Raw genomic sequence first — 19465 nt, forward strand, 5'->3', positions numbered from 1 at the left:
TACTGGGGATCAAACTCGGAACCTTGCACTTGCGAGGCAGGCGCTGGAACCACTGAGTTAAATTCTCAGCCTGTCAGAAAAGTTTATATTAGACAGATACATGAATATCTTACTATTATGATTCTTTGCATTATGCCAAATTTACTGCTTACAACAGGTTGTTTTTAGTATATTTTTAAGATTTTTGGGGGCCAAAATTAATAAAGTAACTTTTTCTCTTTAATGAAAATAAATTTGTAAATCAAACTTAGAATTAGATCCCTTTATATAGCCGTTGAGCAGTTCTTTGGAGTAGATTGTACTTAACTATTGCAGCTACCAAAATTTTTTTTTTTTGGGGGGGGGGTACCAGGGATCGAACTTGACACCTTGCACTTGCGAGGCAGGCGGCAGACCCACTAAGCTAAATCCCCAGCCCAACTACCAAAATTTTGCTGAATTAGATTCTCAGATGTGCTGAAGTCACTTGAGACTCAGTAAAAGTAAAAACATGAGTATGTGAATGATACACTGGAGCAGCTGAGGTAGCAATCTTTGTAGGCATTTTGATTGAAGAATAAGAACCAGCATTCCCTGATAGTTACATTTAAATTTATGGAAAAAAATGCTACAGCTAGAGCAATATAATTTAAAGTACCGCAGTGACAGAGATACCAGATAATGTTGTATGTACCTTCAGAGTAGATGAAACATTGAAATTATAGAAACTAGAGGTGGCTAACTCCTTAGTGAGACAGAATGGCTTTACCAGAACCAAAGTAAATTTAGTCCCTATTCTGTCTGGTTACCCTTATCTGGATGCAGTGGATTACATTTACCAGTGACTTTAAAGGATAGAGTCCTTAACTGCATGAGATGGAAATCAGTACCTGTGTTTCTGTTTGGGGTTTGGTTTTTGTTGTTTTTAGGTTAAAATTCAGTGACTAGCAAATTTATTAAACTTGTGAATTGACAAATTTAATCAGTTTTGAGTCTTTAGGGCAGGAACAAGGGAAGGTTGGCATTGGCAGAGTTTGCCTCGTTGCAATGTCAGTGTTTATCAGTGACAATCTCAATTCTCCTAGGCAACCAAGCTTCTAGGTCAGAAAAAAATTGATTGCTCAACTAGGTTCATTTCTTAAGGAAGTTGGCTTAAGAATGTAATACTTAAATAATCTTAGAATTGTTCAGTTGAACACCATCAGCATCTCTGTGTTTGACTAGTTAGGTAAATTCATCAAAGCATGATTCACATACTTAGTTTGATGATTTCTTTAATATAATCATAAAATTTACATTTCTGCAGGATCTTCTCCATACTGTCTTCAAGAATGGAAAGGTGACCAAAAGCTATTCGTTTGATGAAGTAAGAAAGAATGCACAGCTGAATATAGAACTGGAAGCAGCGCCTCATTAGGGTTTACCCTATGAGTGGGTGCATGCACGCATGTGCACCCGAGTGAGCGTATGTAGTACATAATGTTTATTGTACAGCTATGTGGGCTTTCTTTGTGTTTTATGATACATTACAGCCAAATTATTTGTTGGTTTATGGACATAACTGCCCTTTTTTTTGTTGGTTTCCAGTGTTTAGGTGGTCTCAAATTAGACAACACATAACCATTGTGAAAGATTAATGCTAAAGTAAGCTTTTTAGGGCCCTTTGCCAATAGATAGTAACTCAGTCTGGTATTGATCTTTTCACAAATAACAGAACCAAGAAACTTTTATATATAACTAAAGATCACATAAAACAGATTTGCATAAAATTATCATGATTGCTTTATGTTTATATTTAACTTGTATTTTTGTACAAACAAGATTGTGTAAGATATATTTAAAGTTTCAGTGATTTAACAGTCTTTCCAACTTTTCATGATTTTTATGAGCACAGACTTTCAAGAAAATACTTGAAAATAAATTACATTGCCTTTTGTCCATTAATCAGCAAATAAAACATGGCCTTAACAAAGTTGTTTGTGTTATTGTACAGTTGAAATTGTGTCAGGACATACCCTATAGAATTACTAACCTCACTGCCCCTTGTAGAATATGTATTGATCATTCTACATCTAAGAAAATAATGGTTCTTACTAGAATGTCTAGACACTGTACAGTTACATACTTTGGTCATTGTATTGTACCAGTGAAATGCCAAATTTGAAAGGCCTGTACTACAGTTTTATATGTCAGATATTGCCTGTGGCTCTAATATGCACCTCAAGATTTTAAGGAGACAATGTTTGTAGAGAGAAATTCTGCTTCCACTACAGAATATATACATAAATGTAAAATACTGACAAAAGTGGAAGTAGTGTATTTTAAAATAATTATACTTCTGAATTTATTTTTCATATTCTATAGTTGGTATGACTTAAATGAATTAACTGGAGTGGGTAGTGAGTGTACTTATTTTAAATATTTTGATTCTGTTATATTTTTCATTAAGTTTTTTAAAAATTAAATTGGATATTAAATTGTATGGATATCCTTTATTAATTTTAAAGTTGAATTTCTCGATAACAGTACTCAAGCAAGTTCTTAAATGAGGATAAATTATTCCTGATAAAAAGCACGATGATGTAGTGAGTTTTAGTAGAAGAATCTTAACTAAAAGATAACTGAAATCAAAAATGTTCAACCTCAGGGTGTTAGAGTGATTAACTGCTAGGTTCTGACTAGAGACCAGTTTCTTCCAGACTGCTGTCATATATTTAGCCTGTTCATCTGTGGTAGGGACTGGCTACGCATGCTGCCCCACAGGCCAGAGCTGGTGGGCTGTTTTTTTTGTACCTGCATAGTGACTGTGGCTGCTTTCTCCTACAACAACAGAAGCTGCAACAGAGACCACGTGACACAGGAAGCCTGAAATGTTTGCAATATGTCCCTTTACACAAATTTACACAAGAGAACTGGCCCTATGCTCTAAGAAAAGGAGTGTGCCATTAAGAGACATGTTGGTTTTCAGGGAAGGGAGGAAGCTGAAATGTGATGTGGCATTATCTTTTGTCCTTTCTTAAGGAGCTAATACTAGAACACTGGTTTAGAAAAGCTTAATATGACACTGAATATGAAATTTTAAAAGTTGAAAAGCCAAAAAATAAAAAATAAAAATAAATAAAAATTGAAAAGCCATAAATCATCTCTCTTGAACAGTTACATAAGGAAATGTTTTATCACTGGGATAATGTAAAGATAGATGAGTTAATCATCTATCTCAAAGTGGCATTAGAAAGAATGTAGGTTTTTGCAGATTATTCTAAACACTTAGAAACTATAAGTCTTCATTCAATAATCCATGATAAAAAGGAATTTTAAGTTCCTTTTTAATGTACATAAATAAAGATTAGTAGTGAAAAGACACACCTTTCTTTCTAAAACGTGCTAAGGGGCGTATAAAGAATCGAAAGAAACTATACCATCTTTGATATCCATCATTATTTTGTCCATGTTCAAACATTGGAATTATACTACAGTATAATTCTTAATATTCTTAGTGTTCTGTGAATTTTAGCAGCTCAGAATATCTAGAGGAATTTTGTATTGAAACTTTCAGTGAATGGTAAAACCTATACATTTGTATGTAACTACAGATCAGGAGGTACAATGATTAATTCTCTTGTCTGAGCCACTTGATATTGATTAATTCTGAATTTCTGAACACATAGTATTTGTCCATCCCTATTCTGAGCACCAAATGGTAAAACATGAATGCCAAGTAGAACTGGTTTTTGTCACCTTTAAGTCAGCCTAACTCTTTCTGACAAAAGCAGGTGGGTTTAAGTCATTAGATCTGTAGTTGACACTAATTAATCCCTCTCAAATCTTAATTTTAAATAGAAGATAGAAGTTGTGTGTTAAAATTCTTAATTTATTTGTACCCTGTACTTAAATGGTTTTATGATTATCCCTCATTTCCTTTCTTGAAATAAATTGTTATGAAAAATTTTTATAATGAAATTCATCTTGGTTAATTAGAGAAAAATAGCAAGGTATTTATTGTTCTGTTTACCATAATTTAGAACTCACATTTAAACTAGTATTTTGTAGTTTTACATTCCTTTTTAACCCATTCAGTGGAGAATGTCAAATCTTCTCCCAAGCTGTATGTTAAATCAGTCCTAATATGTACTCAACATCAAAGACAAACATGTAATAAACATGGAAATAAAGTTTAGCTCTGTTAGTGAAATGTTAAATTTGATTGTGTGCTTCAAATAGTGCCATTTCCAGACCTCCTTTTCCAAATGATGAGAGAGGAGAGTGTCAAGAATGATTCCTGTTTTCTGCCTTATGCAGCTGTGTAGATAACAGTGCCTCTTACTAAGAACACTAAGGGGACACCAGATTTAGGGGACAAGAGCACAATTCCTTTGTTAAGATTTGCAGTCTGAGAGACATTTAAATGTCGATAGTAATTGGAGATACAGGCTTAGGGATAGAAACATCTAGCTGTCTTTTTGTAGGAATTCATTGGAGGCACAATAGAGGACTTTTCTAGGGAGAGTAGAACAGACCAGTGCCCAGGAGCAGGCCTAATCCAGCCCACCATGTGTTTTTATAAATGATTTTATTGGAACACAGCCGCACCCATTCTTTTAGTTAGGGGCTTTGGCTGCTTTCATGCAGTGGCAGAGTTGAGTAGTTGGAACAGAATCTGCAAAGCCTAAAAAAACTTACATTGTTGCCTTTCACAGAAAAGCATGGTGGTGCACAGCTGTAATCCTAAAAACTCAGGTGGCTGAAGCAGGAAGGGTCAAATTGAGGTCAGTCTGGGCAGTCTTTTCTCAAAATAAGGGCTGAGGATATAGCTCCACACTCACTGGGTTCAGTCCCCAGTATTGCAAAAAAATAAAAAATAAAACCACAAATCATTAGTAACTCTTGAGAGTTAAGTGACAACGTGAGCAGGCAGAGGTCCTGGGAAGTGTATGCCCTACCTCTAGCCTATGCTGACACCTGCCCTGTGCCAGTGCCAGGAGGACCTGGGAACTGCATGCACTGCCTCCAGTCCCTGGATTCTCCACAGTACAGGACAACAGAGTTAATAACAACCAGCGTGATCAAAGAAGGGACCAGCACTCAGGAAATTTTGCTTCAGGACTGAATTCTTACCCTTCCATAGGGATCGGGTGAGAGATATCCTTGGGAGATAGGGTTGAAGAGGGTGAGAGCTAAATTGGGAGGCCCAGGATCAGACCAGGAAGATCACAGGGCCTGTATTGTGTTGTGGGAGGCCAGGTTTAGTTGGAGTAATCCACAGAGAGGGTGGTTCTGAAGAAGGCTTTAAGTCTTATTTTTGAACTCTGGCACTGCTGCCAATATCCAGTAGAAATCAGTGGTCTGAATTATTGTAGTTCAATGTGGGGTGGTTGCTTATTTATCCATTAAAATTCAGAGTCCTCTGTTTTAGTAAAGGGCTGTTACATGAGTGATTCATAGGGTTTCTCAATATCCAGTTGACATTTTATGCCATTATTGTCGCTGAATTTACTGCCATAGACAAAGTAATAGAGAAGTGACTAGCACGTGGTTTTCTCTCTAGGCCAGTAACTGGATTGTCTAGGAGGTCATAAACAATACTGTGGCTCACTCCCAAAGAATGGGGCACTGGGCCAAAGAATTTACAAACTACAGCACATAAAAAACCAAAAACATGAAAAGGCAACAAAATGCCTCCAAAATCTTCTAACTTTCCCAAATCAATACAGGGGGGATTGAGGGAGAGGAAATCATAAACTACACAGGAAATAGGTCTGAAAGAGTACCATTGGAGGGAAAATAGTCATGTAAGGTGCTTGATGGATTTAAAGAAGATACAACTAATCACATAATGACCACAATGAAACAAATTATCTGAGTCTAGAGAAGACAGTAATAACTAATGGAGCTAAGGAAAGATGCAGAACATGAATGCCCAGCATAGAAAAGAATGAGAGTCCACAGAAAAGTTAAAAACAGTAATCCAGGAGATTAAAAGCAATTGAAAGTATGGGTAGCAGAAGTGACCATTGTCAGCCAAGCATGATGGCACACTCCTGTAATCCCAGCACTCAGGAGGCTGAAACAGGAGGATCACTGTGAGTTCAAGGCCAGCTGAGCTGCACAGTGAGTCCAAGGCCAGGCTAAACTGCATAACAAGATCCTGTCTCACCAAATTTAAAAAAAAAATAAGTGACCAGTGTGAAGACAGTGTCAGACTTAGAGGACAGACTGTGGTCAATATCAGTTAGAGATACCTTAAAGACAAGGAAACGTCAGGCCAGGGATTTAGCTCAGTGGCACCGTGCCTGCCTCACAAGTGCAAAGACCTGAGTTCAATCCCTGGCACCAAAAAAAAAAAACCAAGGAAACATGAAAAACGGATCCATTAGCGCCCTGATGACTCAAAAGAAGACTAATGTAAGAGTAATTGGAATTATCCAAAATTCAGAAGACAGCACAAAGTGCATAAAAAACCTGTTTACACAAGTACTAGCAGAAAACCTAGATGTGGAAAAAGAATTTAACATACAGACAAGTGACGCATATAGAACCCCAAGTAGCTAAGATCAGCAAAAAACTACTCATACCACATAATTAAAATACCAGAAATACAACCTAAGAACAGAATCTTAAAGGCTGTTAGAGAAAAGCAATGAATCACCTATAAAGGAAAACTTGTTAGAATTACAACAGATTTCACAACACAAACCTTAAAGGCAAGGGGAGCATGGAATGAAGTGATCAGCTCTTGAGAAAAACCTCTGGCCCAGACTTGTATTCTGTAAAATTAGCTTTCAAAATTGATGGAGAAATAAGATTCTTCTAAGATAAAGAAAACCTAAAAAGATTCACGACCAGCAAACCAACACTCCAAAAAATGCTCTGGATCCAAGTGCAATGACACATGCCTGTAATCCCAGCACTTGGGAAGCTCAGGCTGAAGGATCACCACAAGTTCAAGGCCAGCCTGGACTACATAGTGAGACCCTGCTTCAAAAAATAAATTAAAACAAAAAATACTTGGGGATATCCTAGAAGGAGATAATGAAGCTAACAATGCCAAAAGGTCAAAAAGAATGAATACATTGCGTAGGGCTAGGAATTAAGTGGAAGAGAAAGAAAGCGAAACAGTGACAGGAAAGTAGTACAATGACAGGAATAAGTCAGTATCTATCAAATTATCAATGTAAATGGATTCAGTTCACCAGTGAAAAGACAGATTAACAGAATGGATCAAGAAACAGTCCCATGTTATGCTGTATACAAGAAACATTTAACACAAAAAAATTCATAGACTAGAAAGCAAAAGACAGAAAACAATATTCCATACAACTGAAACCCGAAGAAAAGTAGGAATACCTATCCTATTTTCAGACAAAGTAGATGTCATGGCTTTTGTCTAGATGTCCCCCCAAAGCCTCATGTGGTTTTAGGCAGGGCTTTTTCAGACGTGGCTGGATCTAGAGTGTGTGAGGCTGAAATTGATTCATGGTGCAATGCTAGGCCCAAAAGGACTAGGATTAAAGGTGTGAGTGCTACCCGCCCTAAGTAGTCTGAATAAGATAAAAGGAGCAGAAAGATGCTGTTAAATTGGGCAGAAAGATGCTGTTAATTTCTCCCTTGTTGCTTTTGCTGTCTTTCACCACCGTGGATTGTTGCCCCTCTGCCACCCTGCCTTGGAGCCAGCCAATAATGGACTGAAACCTCTACCAACTGTAAGCCAAATAAAGCTTTCCCCCTTTAATTTTGGGTGTTGGGCATTTTGTCTCAGCAACAAGAGAAAAGTAACTAAGACAGTAGAATTCAAGCCAAAGCTGATCAAAGAGACAAGGGCATTATATATTGGTTAACAGGAATAGATAACAATTACATAGGCACCAAATCAGTTCCAATGGATTTACTCCTGAAGTCTACAAGAACTTCAGGAAAGATCTAACACCAATGCTTCTCAAACATTTAATAAAATTGGAAAGGAGTACTTCCAAAATCATTCTCAGAGCTAACATTATCTTGATCCCAAAATCAGTCAAGGATCCAACCAAAAAAGAATAGGCCAATTTCTATAGTGAACATAGATTCAAAAAATCCTTAATAAGATACTGGCAAGCAGAATGTGACAGATAATCAAAAAGATCATACATCATGACCAACTAGGCTTCATCCCAGAGAGGCAAGAATGGTTCAGCACATGCAGATCAATAAATGTAATTCATCATATAAACAGAAGCAAGGACAAAATCACATGATCTTCTGAATAGATGCAGAAAAAGCCTTTGGCAAAATTTAACATCCATTCATGATAAAAAAAAAAAAGCTGAAGAAAATAGATTTAGAAGGTCTTTATCACAACATGATAAATGCCATTTATGACCAATCTACTGCCAACATCATTAAATGAGGAAAAGCTGCAAGCCTTTACTCTAAAATCAGGAACAAGACAAAGAGACCCATTATCACCATTCCTTTTTAATACAGTTCCCGAAACAGAGCAAACAGGCAAGAGAAAGAAAGAAAAGGGATGTGTATAGGAAAGGACGAAGTTAAAATATTTGCAAATGACATGATCACTTACTTACAAGATGCAAAAACTCCACCAAAAGACTCCTAAAATTGACAACCAAATTCAGCAGTGTAGCAAGATAAAAAACACAAAAATTAATAGCATTCTATACACTAATAACTCACCAAAAAAGCAGTTAGGAAAACAATACCATTCACGGTAACATCAAAAAATTAAATACTTAGGTATTAGCCTAGCTGAAGTAAAGGAACTCTACAATGAATTACATCCAACTGAAAAGGGAAGTCAAAGAGGATATCAAAAAAATGGAAAAATGTGCCCTGTTCCTGGATAGGCAGGACTAATCAAAATAGCTATAGTACCAAAACTTCTGTGTAGCAGTTCCACTCAAAATACCAACATCATATTTCATAGAGCTAGAGAAAACAATCCTAAAATATATAAGAAATTAGAAGAGACCCAGAATAGCAAAAACAATCCTAAGTAACAAAAGCAAAGCTGGTGGCATCCCAATCCCAGACTTGAAGTTATACCATAAAGCTACAGTGATTAAAACAACATGGTACTGGCACAAAAACAGGCATGTGGATCAGTGGAACAAAACAGAAGAAGCAGAAACAACCCCAGGCACATTCAGCTATTCAGTCTTTGACAAAGGGGCCAAAAATACACAGTAGAGGAAGAAAGCCTCTTTATCGTTGCTGGGAAGGATTGGGTTGACCCATATATCTCACCATGTACTAAACTAAAATCAAAATGGCTCAAAGATTTAAATGTTAAAATAGAAACAATCAGTTGGAAGGTAAAATAGGTACAACTCTTAAATACATAGGCATAGGCAAGACTTTCTGAACAGAACCCCAGTGGCACAAGAAATAATACTGAGAACAAATGAGATCATACCAAATTTAAAAACTTCTGCACAGCAAACCAACAGAATGAAGAGACAATCTACAAAATAGGAAAAAAATGGGCTATTCCATGGACAGAGACTAACATTAAGAATATATGAAGAACTCAAAAATAAAAATACACTCAAAAGAACCAATCAAAAAAAGGGCAACTGAAATAAATAGACACTTCTCAGAAGAGGAAGTACATATGGTCAATAAATACATGAAAAGATGCTCATCATCATTGGCCATCAGAGAAGTGCAAACTAAAACTTCACTGAGATACCATCACGCCAGAAAGAATGGTTATCATCAAAAAAAAAAAATCTAATGCTAGCAAGGATGTGAAGAGAAACCCTACTACATGGTTGGTGGGGAATGTAAACCAGTACAGCCATTGTGGAGATTCGTCAAAAACTAAAACTAGATACTCCATTTGACCCACCTATCCCTCTCCAAGATACCTTTCCAAAAGAGTTAAAATCAGATTATAGGGGTACATGCATACCCATCTATATAGCAGCACAATTTAGAGCAGCTAGACCTTGGAAACTGTACGTATGTCTATCAAGAGATGAATGGATAAGGAATATGTGTTATTTACACACAGTGGAGTACTACACTGCCATAATGAATGATAAAACTATAGGTATTTGTGGGTAAATGGATACAACCTGAGAACATATTTTTATGTGGGCGTATTAATTGTCTTGTTGCTGAGACGAAATGCCAGACACCCAGAGTTAAAGGAGAAAAGGTTTATTCTGGCTCACAGTCTGTAGAGGTTTCAGTCCATGGGTGGCTCGCTCCAAGGTAGGGTGGCACTGCAGAGGAGAAACAGTTCTTGGTGGGCAGAAGGCAGTGAATCAGCAAAGCAGTGAAGTGAAGCAGCAGCAGCCATCCTGCTTTCTTTGTGTCCTTTTATATCTATCCAGGCTACCCACCCTTTGGGCCTTCTCATTATCCACATCCAGAACTGTGCCAAGCCACACATCCTTAATCCCAGTATCACATACCCTAGATCCAGCAACCTCACAAAAACCCCACCTATGACCACATGAGGCTTTGGGGGGACATCTAGACACAGCCATAACAGTGAGGTAGACCTGACACACAAATTCAAGTATCGCATGGTTTCTCTTACGTGAGAAACTATATATAAAGAGAGCAAAATAGATAAATGGGAAGTAGGGAGATGTTTGCATACCTCCCCAAATTACATATTCCACTATTTTAAAAACATTTCAATATATATGCTAATCTATTTTGTTTGTACTAATAATTAGTTGGTTGAAAAAGTCTGGTATTACCTGTTTATTTTTTGTCAGAATCTTTGGTTTATGTCTTGTACTGAGTAACTGCTTTGAAGATAACAATACACAGTGTAATAACTATTGTTATTCTCATTATTTGGTTATGAAAATGGGTTTCATTTTTTTATAAAAGAAAAAAAAAACATGAGCAGGCAAAGGATACTGATGAACAATAGCTAAATAGGTGAGCAGAAAACCAAGAGGAGTAAAGTATTAAAAGCTCCAGGAAGAGTTTCTCAGCTCGGGCATTGAATGCTACTGAGAGATCATACAGAGGAAAGAACTTAAAACAGCGACTGGGTTTCGTGGCCTGGAAAGAACTGGTGCCTATGAGACACTGCTGGCAGCAGAGGCAGCAGGTGTATCAGAAAGGAACTCCCTTACCCAGTTGAGTCTGATGCGAAGGATGGCATATGTTCCTGTCCACCTCTGCTGCTTTATCACTGAGAGGGGTCCAGGAAAGAGGGCAGAACTGAAAATAGCAGCATAAGGGGATCCTGAGGGGTGCCAAGAAAATGGAGAGAGTGAGGATCCAAAGTGCTGCTGGGGGCTGGCCTGAAATGGTGCCTTTGTCCTACACAGAAGGTCACAGTCAGGCTGCAGACACTAGCTGTGGATTTCTTTGAATGCAGAGACCAGATCCTACTCAAAGGTGGTTTACCCTGATTTATATTCATCCCAGAGAAAAGAAGCCACATTATTGAGGACAAGAAAATTCACCTAAAAACAGTTTTCCTCACCTGCTGTATTTATTTTATAATTCTGTAGTGTGCTACTGAGCTGCCTTTTCTTCTGACATAAATTAGGGAATATGTTGTGTCGTGGATTAACTATTGTGCTTACCAGCTGTCCCAATGAATTGGCTACAATTTTCATTCTTATTAAGTTCCTAAATAGCCAGAAGAATTCCACTAGACCTCTGAGCCCCGAAGAAAACACTTATCTTCAACCCATCCTTTTCTAGTCCTTCCTCCTCAGCCAAAAAACATATTCCTGTTTCTTCCATTCTCAAAAGAAAGTAATGATTCTCTTGATGACACCTACCTGTCCCAGTCCTGTTAGGCCTCACCTCCCAGTCACTCATCCCCAGGAAACCAAAACACCGGCCTGACTGCTGAATGAGTGAACCTTGTTCTCTTACCTGAGGCCTCCCCTGCATTTGCCACTGCTAATAATTTATTCCCTGGGAATCCTTGTCTGCTGTAATATTCTTGGGTTGTCTAATCACTGCTTCTCTCCCTTGGCTCGCCACATGCCTGCCTCTCGGGTGTTGGCACTCCCCCCTTACCCTGCCTTATCCTGGCTGATGCCAGCCCTTCACGTTCAGCAGCAAGCTGTCTGCTGACGCCTCTGGGTCTGCATCTCTACCTCAGACCTCTAGAGCACCCTACCTGTCTGGTAAATTTTCACCCAGCCACCCAAATTGAACAGCTCCACACATTTAATCAGCTACATATTCCTATTGATTTAACTACTAAAAATGTTACAATCTGTGTCTTCTCTCCCATTGCTGTTTCAGCCTCTCAACATCTCTTCATGAAATAATACAAAACTCATCTGTCTAGTTTTCCAGTCTTCAATTCGGCCACCCTTCCCTCTGCTACCGAAACAGTCTAACAATCTAATAGCGTCCGGGCCCTTCATGCAGCATCTGTTCCCTTTAGCCTACAAAATGCCCAGAGCCCAGTCTGCCCCACAGGACCCACAGTGATCTGGCCCAGTGCACATGTGGCCCCATGCTTCGCCTTTGGCTTTCTGTGCCTGCAACACCAAGCTTGCACACACGCATGCGCACACAACTACTTTCCCTCCATCCCTCCTCTTCGGTATGTTCTGATCCTTCAGCCATGCCTAAAGAAGTTGGTCCGAAGGTTGTGGATGATTGTTAAACTGATTAACAGAATGCCTGTGAACCGTTTCTGGGTGATAATACCTCCAAGAGGCCATCCCCACTTCACAAGCCATTCCTGTGGCCTCTGTTGTTATTGAGTGTATTTTTACAATAGCACTTAAATTCATAGGTCTGTGTCCGATATGGACTTTAGCTAAGGTATAAATAAGTATATTTGCCTGAAGTTACCTTGTATGTAGTGGTAACTTACAACTGAAGTCTTGAACCCCTGAGAAGCTGAGTACTACACACCCTCTGCCCATACAAGTCCTCACTTGAGTAAACACAGTTCACTTATACTGTAATCTGAGGAGGTTAAGCCAACGGCTTCACAATTGAGAAAGCTTCCTACTTAACTGCAGAGCAGACATGAGAATCTAGGGCTCTTTCTTTTCTTTTCTTTTTATTTTATTGGTACATTTTAGGTATACAATATAATAACATTCATCATTGGGAATTTGCACCTTTACATAATCTCTCTTGGTTCTTATTTTCCCCCTTCCCCTGCCATCCCTTCAACCCCTCCATTCCTCCCTATTTACAAAGACTTTGTTTCCATTTTTCATTTTCTCATATTAATTCCATTCCCTTCTTTCCTTTCCCCTACCCCTCCCACTTCCCCCTCCCCTTTGCCCCTTTTCTTCCTATTTCACATTATCTATTATACCTTTTAGTCCTTATTTACGCTTTCAGTTTCTCACACTAGAGAAACTATTTGGTATTTACACATGTGTGTCCTATTTATTTTATTTAAGAGTATGGCCTCAATGTGCATGCATTTAGCTATAAATGTGTTTAATTTCTCATTTTTTATGGCTGAGTAGTACTCCATTTTATTTTTTTTTTAAACCCCACATTTTCTTTATCCAGTCTCCATTTGATGGGGAACTGGGCTACTTCCAAGTTTTAGCTATTACAAACTGTGCTGCTATGAACATGGGTGCACATATATCACTGTGGTATGATTCTTTTAATTCTTTGGGGAAGATACCCAGCAGGGGAATAGCTGGGTCAAATGGGACTTCCAGTCCTAGTTCTTTGAGGTTGCATCAGTCTTTGCTCCCACCAGCAGTGGAGCAGGGTTCCTCTTTCCACACAGCCCCAACAGCATTTGTTATTGGTTGATTTCATGATAGCAGCCATTCTTTCTAGAGTAAGGTGGAATCTCAGCATTGTTTTCATTTGCATCTCTCAAATGACGAGTGATGTTGAACATTTTTTCATATGTTTATTTGCTATTTCTACTTCTTTGTCTGAGAAATGTCTGTTCATTTCAGATGCCTATTTTTGGATTGGGTCTTTAAATTTGGGAGATCTGATTTTTTTAAGTTCTTTATAGATTCTAGATAGTAGACCTTTGTCTAAGGAACAGCAGGTGAAGAATTTTTCCCACATTGTGGGTTGTCTTATCACACTGCTGGTGGTTTCTCTTGCTGTGCAGAAGCTTTTTAATAAGAGATCCCACTTGTTGATTGTGCTAGTTCACAGGCAACTGAAGTTTTGTTCATAAAATCTTTTCCTACACCAGTGTCTTCAAGAGTTCTACCTAGCAAAACTTCTTCCCCTTCCATGAACTTCTAGTGGTGCAGTTAAGATTTTAATCACCTCAACCTTGCTTTCTAGAACAAGGCAAAATAAATAAACATAATTCAACTCTCAAAGGTTCTGCAGTGCTCACTGATGTAGATACCAAAATTAGTGGCTATTTTGAATGCTTGTTCTTATGGATGGAGAATCAAGTAGGATATGAAATTAAGAAACCTGACCACATGTTATGGGAAGACTAATAAGAAATTAATAAGATTAATAAGAAAATTCTACAGCAACATGAAGCTCTTGACAGAAATTTTCTCCTTGTATTCATAACCAGAAATTCTGTTTCTAGAAATGCAGTCAGGCTGGGTAATTCTGTCCAAACTCCTACTGAAAACAAAAACTTGATGTCTTGCTTGCTTTCTTTCTCTTTCTTTCTTAAACTTAATAGTACTGAACTAACAGGCCCGTAAGGAATTAGCAGGTCAAAATCCAACTGAAAATGGAATCCTGAGAGTTATGCCATGAAGGTGCCCTGGGGTTTTTACCAAACCAGAGGACTGTGAGCTTCCATTTGTTAAAGATCTAATTGGACAGGATGAACAGAAAGACCCTCCAGGAACCCCCAAAAAAGGGCTACTGGTGTAGGATGGGGAGGAACCAGTAGCAACACTACCTTTTGGCCCCCAGGGCTGTAAGAAAAGTTACTTTAGATCTGGGCAGATCAAGTTAAGAAAAATCTAAGAAACCATTACTACAGGCTGGGTCATGCTGTCCAAATGCACATTCCTATACATTACAAAAGCATCGAACTATTAAGTTAGATTAAACTAGAGAGGAGAGTTCCCTAAATACCTGACAGAAAAAAAAGCAGACCTTCCCTAAAGGGGTACCCTCTTCATAAGCCTCAAAGAAGTCCCCAAATTTTCTGAGGAATATGAACATCTCCCAAAGTAATCACAAGGAAACAAGACACCATGAATGAGAGCAGGTAGCAAAAAAAAGTTACAAAAAGGGCTGGAGATTTAGCTTCGTGGTTCCGCTGCCTGCCTTGCAAGCATAAGGACCCGCGTTCGATCCCCGGTACCAAAAAAAAAAAAAAAAAAAAAGGTTACAAAGGTTCACATATTCATATTCTGAAATTATAGATTATAAAATACTATTTTAATGTACTTTAATTTTTTAAAAAAATTTGAAAATACCTACAGAGAATAGAAAAGATTTTAAATGACAACAGATTTGAAAAAACTAATAAAAAGTTAAAATTAATAGAGCGTAATGGAAATGAACATAGTAACCAGAACAGATTAGAAAAAGTTATTCCAAATGTGGCACAAGGCAAAAGCAAAATAAAAGGGGATCAGTGGAGCTGGAAAGTGCGAGGTCCTGAGTTTGATCCCTGGTACCAAGATAAAAAAGAGAAAAACAAATGAAAGTTAAGCAACATGAAAGGGCGGAAAGTCTTAACACTGATCTCATGATAACTTTCAGAAGAAGATGAAAGAGAAAGTACGATAGAGGGTATTTCAAGAGATACAGGCTCAGGGTTTACCTGAACTGATAAGAAGCAACCATCTGAAGGTCACGTTCACTGAAACCTAAACAAGATGAATTAAATCCACACCTAGACACATTACAGTGACACTGCAAATCAGGAATAGCAAAGTAATTTTAAGACAGCCAGAGAAAAATAGATTTCATTCTGAGGATTTTGGGAACTCTCTCAACAGCAACAACAGAAGCCAGAAGACAATGCAGGAAGGGACAATAAAGGAAATAACTGCCAAACAACCCTATTCCCACTAAAATTGTCTTTCAAGAATGAGAATAAAAAGGTATCCAGACCCCTAAACTGCAAATGTACCACTAGCATGATGTCACTAAAGGAAATTCTAAGGGTTGGAGGAATGAGAACAAAAGTAGACATACATGACTAAACAAATGTTGGCCGTGAGAAACAATAGTAATAAAGTCTTAAGGATTTAAATTAAACAATATTTACACCAGAATAGTACCATATAATTCAGGAGCAGGATAAGTAGAGTTAAAAGTGCTAAGGCACTTGAACTAAGAAAGTTATTGATTAAGTTTAAACTTTTTTGAACTACTAGGCATAGAAATGAAGTATGTTACTTTCAAACTAACAGGAAAAGGTGAGGTGTTCAAATTCTTTAAAAAGAAACAAATGGGAGAGAAACAGGTGGGACAAATAGCCAAAAAAGATTAATCACAAATTCTGCATATATAATGTGAATGGCTTATCCTGTACACATATGAAATTAAAAGAAAAATTTTTAATTTATTTGCTACTTACAAGAGTCTCATCTAAAACATAAGCTGCAGAAAGGTTGAAAATGTTTGTAAAGCAGCATTTTACTGACAGTGGTTACCGTGATGTTCCTTTCGGTCAGAGGACTTGTTTGCCCAGCTTCTGACATCATTTGGTCTCTAGAACAGCTTGTCAACAAAGCCTGGCACTCTGAGGGAACAGAGCATTCCAGCACCAGGCTGGAGCTCTATTTGCCAAGCTTTGAGGATAATCATTGCCTCGGGCAAAGAGCTCTCTCCCTCTCCCTCCCCTCAGCTTATGATGATGTGCCCGAAGTCACATTAGAAATGTCAGGAGGACAGTTGAGTGCAGGCAGATGCCTATTTCTGAGAAATAGTGCCTGCTGATGATTATTTTCCCAGACCCTCTTACCTCCGATTTTATAATTTTCACATCCATTCTCTGTATTTTTCATCAGGGTTCAGGTACATTATCTTTTGTATCAATAGGTTGAGGCGGGAAGCGGGGGGGGGGCTAGATTTCCTGTGGGCTTTTCTGAACCACATTCATTTACCCCTGAAAAGCTGACACACACTGGGATAGGACAGTGAAAGGAGCCTGTGTAGTTTAGATAAACCACCAGAGACTTTTCAAAACACCTCCATCTCTGGCTAAGATACATGCTCTGTATAAACCACGACCCAGATACAGCTGCAGGGTTTTGCCCCAAGTGCTTTATAAGCCCTGTAACCTCCAGTCTGAGGCTGTGTTAGTAGTGTTCCCTCTCCGGCTTCCAGGGCAAGGCACAAGGAAAGACAGAGAGCCGAGAATGGTTCTGTGAGGTTCATAAAACTGCCATCACTGTAACCTGCCAAGGAAAGACAAGTCCTGTATTTGTCCTACTGGGAGCGAGAAGAGAATGACTTAGCTCCAGGAAGAAGACATTTCCTATTGTTTCCAGACTGCAAAGCTCTTAACCCATCCAAACACATCCCTTCCCTTCTTCATACATAACTCAGAGTAAGCCTCTGAAGAGATTTCTATCAACAATTTCCATGCACAAAATGTTCCAGGAATATACTTTTCTGTGTTCTCTATATTCTGTACAATGTGCAAGTACTGCTTTTATTATCAAGAAATGACTGCAAGCAGTTTTGTTAAATAAACTCATAAGGACTGACCTTGTAAGTCACATGGCTGGGTGTCCAGGACTCCCTGGGGAATGAGTTTTTCCAGTTGCTGGAGGTGGATGAGGAGAGCTTTCTGCTATTGAGGCCCACTGGCACACTGAGAAAACAAAGACCATGGAGCTAGAAGGCAACTGAATTTAGCATTGTGCGTGTGTGTGTATGTGTGTGCATGTGCACACACACAGAAAGAGATAACTCATTGTTCTCCCTCTCAACTAGTTTTGAAACTAAGAACAGAGAACAAAACAATCTATGCATGTACCTCAAGTCGTTTTTTGAAAAACACATTCTGGACCCATATTAGGCCCAGGGAAACTTTAAATACTCACCCTCCAATACCTCCTCGGTGGGAGACTGAACGCATGGCCTCATGTGCATTGAGGATGTACCTGGCCATTGAGCCACACTCCCAGCCCAGACAAATTAAATCTTGATAGGCAAGAATTCTAACTCGTTGTGTAAAAATCTTTCTTTGGCAAGCCCTTATCTGGTTTTGCCACTATATAACATGATCTATAAGGGAAAGAAAAACACCTGGCTTATAGTAGACATGCCTATCCCAGGTTGAATGAAGGAAGTCTCACAATCCAAAGCTCTCCCTTCCACCTCACACCCGCCTCTGACCCATGTCCAACCATGATTCATTCTTCATTCACTTCTCCACCCACCCCAGGGCCTCAGTGACCAAGCCCAAAGCTGGTGCTTATTTTTAAGGCAAAAAAAAAAATGACCAGTGACAACTGGTCAACAAAGTAGCCCTCAGTGATCTACATCCCGTGGGGAATTTCAGACTAGCATTTCCATCCATTTTACCCAGAAAAAATGTCATATTAAATCATTGCCCTAAGACTTCCAAAGTCACTACAAGCAGTAGGCAGCTCTGTGGGAATCTCATTGTTCAGAAGGCCTGAACTTCAGTGCAGCCAAAACTTTCCGGACAAGGTCTCAGGTCTTCCAGACCTTCATGTGTGTGTTATTGTTGTTGTCGTTGTTGTTTCCTTGATTTTTGCCCACATCCTCAGTAAGAAAAATATTTCACACTTCCAGGTAGTACACACATGCATTACTGAGACTTTTATTTTTTTGAAATGCACTCTGATATCACTGCATCTGTTCTGTGAGGCTCTGTTCTAATTTATTCTACTGTTGTTGTTGTTGTTGTTGTTGATGTTGTTGTTTTAGTGCTGATTTTAGCCCACAAAATAGGTCTCTTGAATCATTACTGGTTGTGACTGGCAGTTGAAAAACCCTGACCTAAACTGACCCAGTACAGCATCACGCACCTCTGTCTCAATCACCAGGTCATAGCTCTCCAGGAAGCCCAAACTCAAGAGGGTTCCTAGGCCAAACAGGGGCTCTGACTCTAACACCGCCAGCATCAGGAATGTGGTGAACACACTGACTGCTCTCTGTGCCATTTCCTAGGTAAAGAAAGACAGACAGGAGAGGAAAGGAATTACCATTTTGCTTGTCAACTCTGTGCCAGCACAGAGATAATCCCTTCAACACCTCCCTTAAATCTTCCTTCAACAACTCTGGCAGACACCATTCCCACTCTATAGGTAGGATGAGCACAGACACAAAACAACAGCCTATGGCCATACAGTTACTAAGGAACAAAGGGAGCTGTACATCTGGGGCTGTGACTCCGCACTGTCTCCCACTCCTGGCCAGGTCAGCATGAGCCCTGCCTCTTCCCCTCTGCCCTGGCCTGGACGCATGCAGCTGTCATTCTAGACCTGGTTTTCTACTCCTGCCTGTGAGACTGAACAGAAGTTACTCCATTTTGTAATAAGGCCCCATCTTGTCTGTTTCTGTTATGGGTCACCATGGGGATGTTGAGTTCCTGGAATGTACTTGTTGTTGTTCCAAGAAAAACCACAAGATAGTC

The 19465-nt window shown here is 38.9% G+C and overlaps 1 protein-coding gene and 1 long non-coding RNA gene across 3 annotated transcripts in view; one reads left to right on the top strand and one right to left on the bottom strand.

The window, feature by feature from the left end:
• The window catches only part of Nampt (nicotinamide phosphoribosyltransferase), a 33084-nt gene extending 28906 nt beyond the window's left edge, over positions 1-4178 (top strand). The window contains exon 11 of the mRNA XM_004839676.4: positions 1286-4178. Coding sequence (XP_004839733.1) covers positions 1286-1396 — 111 coding nt within the window. The 3' untranslated portion in view covers positions 1397-4178. The remainder of the gene's footprint in view (positions 1-1285) is intronic.
• Positions 1-19465, bottom strand: part of LOC147829292 (uncharacterized) — a 41424-nt gene that overhangs the window by 12048 nt on the left and 9911 nt on the right. For both annotated transcript variants that reach the window (XR_015449392.1, XR_015449391.1), the window contains exons 2-3: positions 18858-18995; positions 17566-17671 (exon numbers count right to left, since the gene is read on the bottom strand). This is a non-coding gene — a long non-coding RNA (uncharacterized LOC147829292). The remainder of the gene's footprint in view (positions 1-17565; positions 17672-18857; positions 18996-19465) is intronic.

Source organism: Heterocephalus glaber, unplaced genomic scaffold (assembly GCF_053883595.1).
Source record: "Heterocephalus glaber isolate CG9 unplaced genomic scaffold, H.glaber_assembly_v1.0 deba00000676, whole genome shotgun sequence".
NCBI lineage: Eukaryota > Metazoa > Chordata > Mammalia > Rodentia > Bathyergidae > Heterocephalus > Heterocephalus glaber.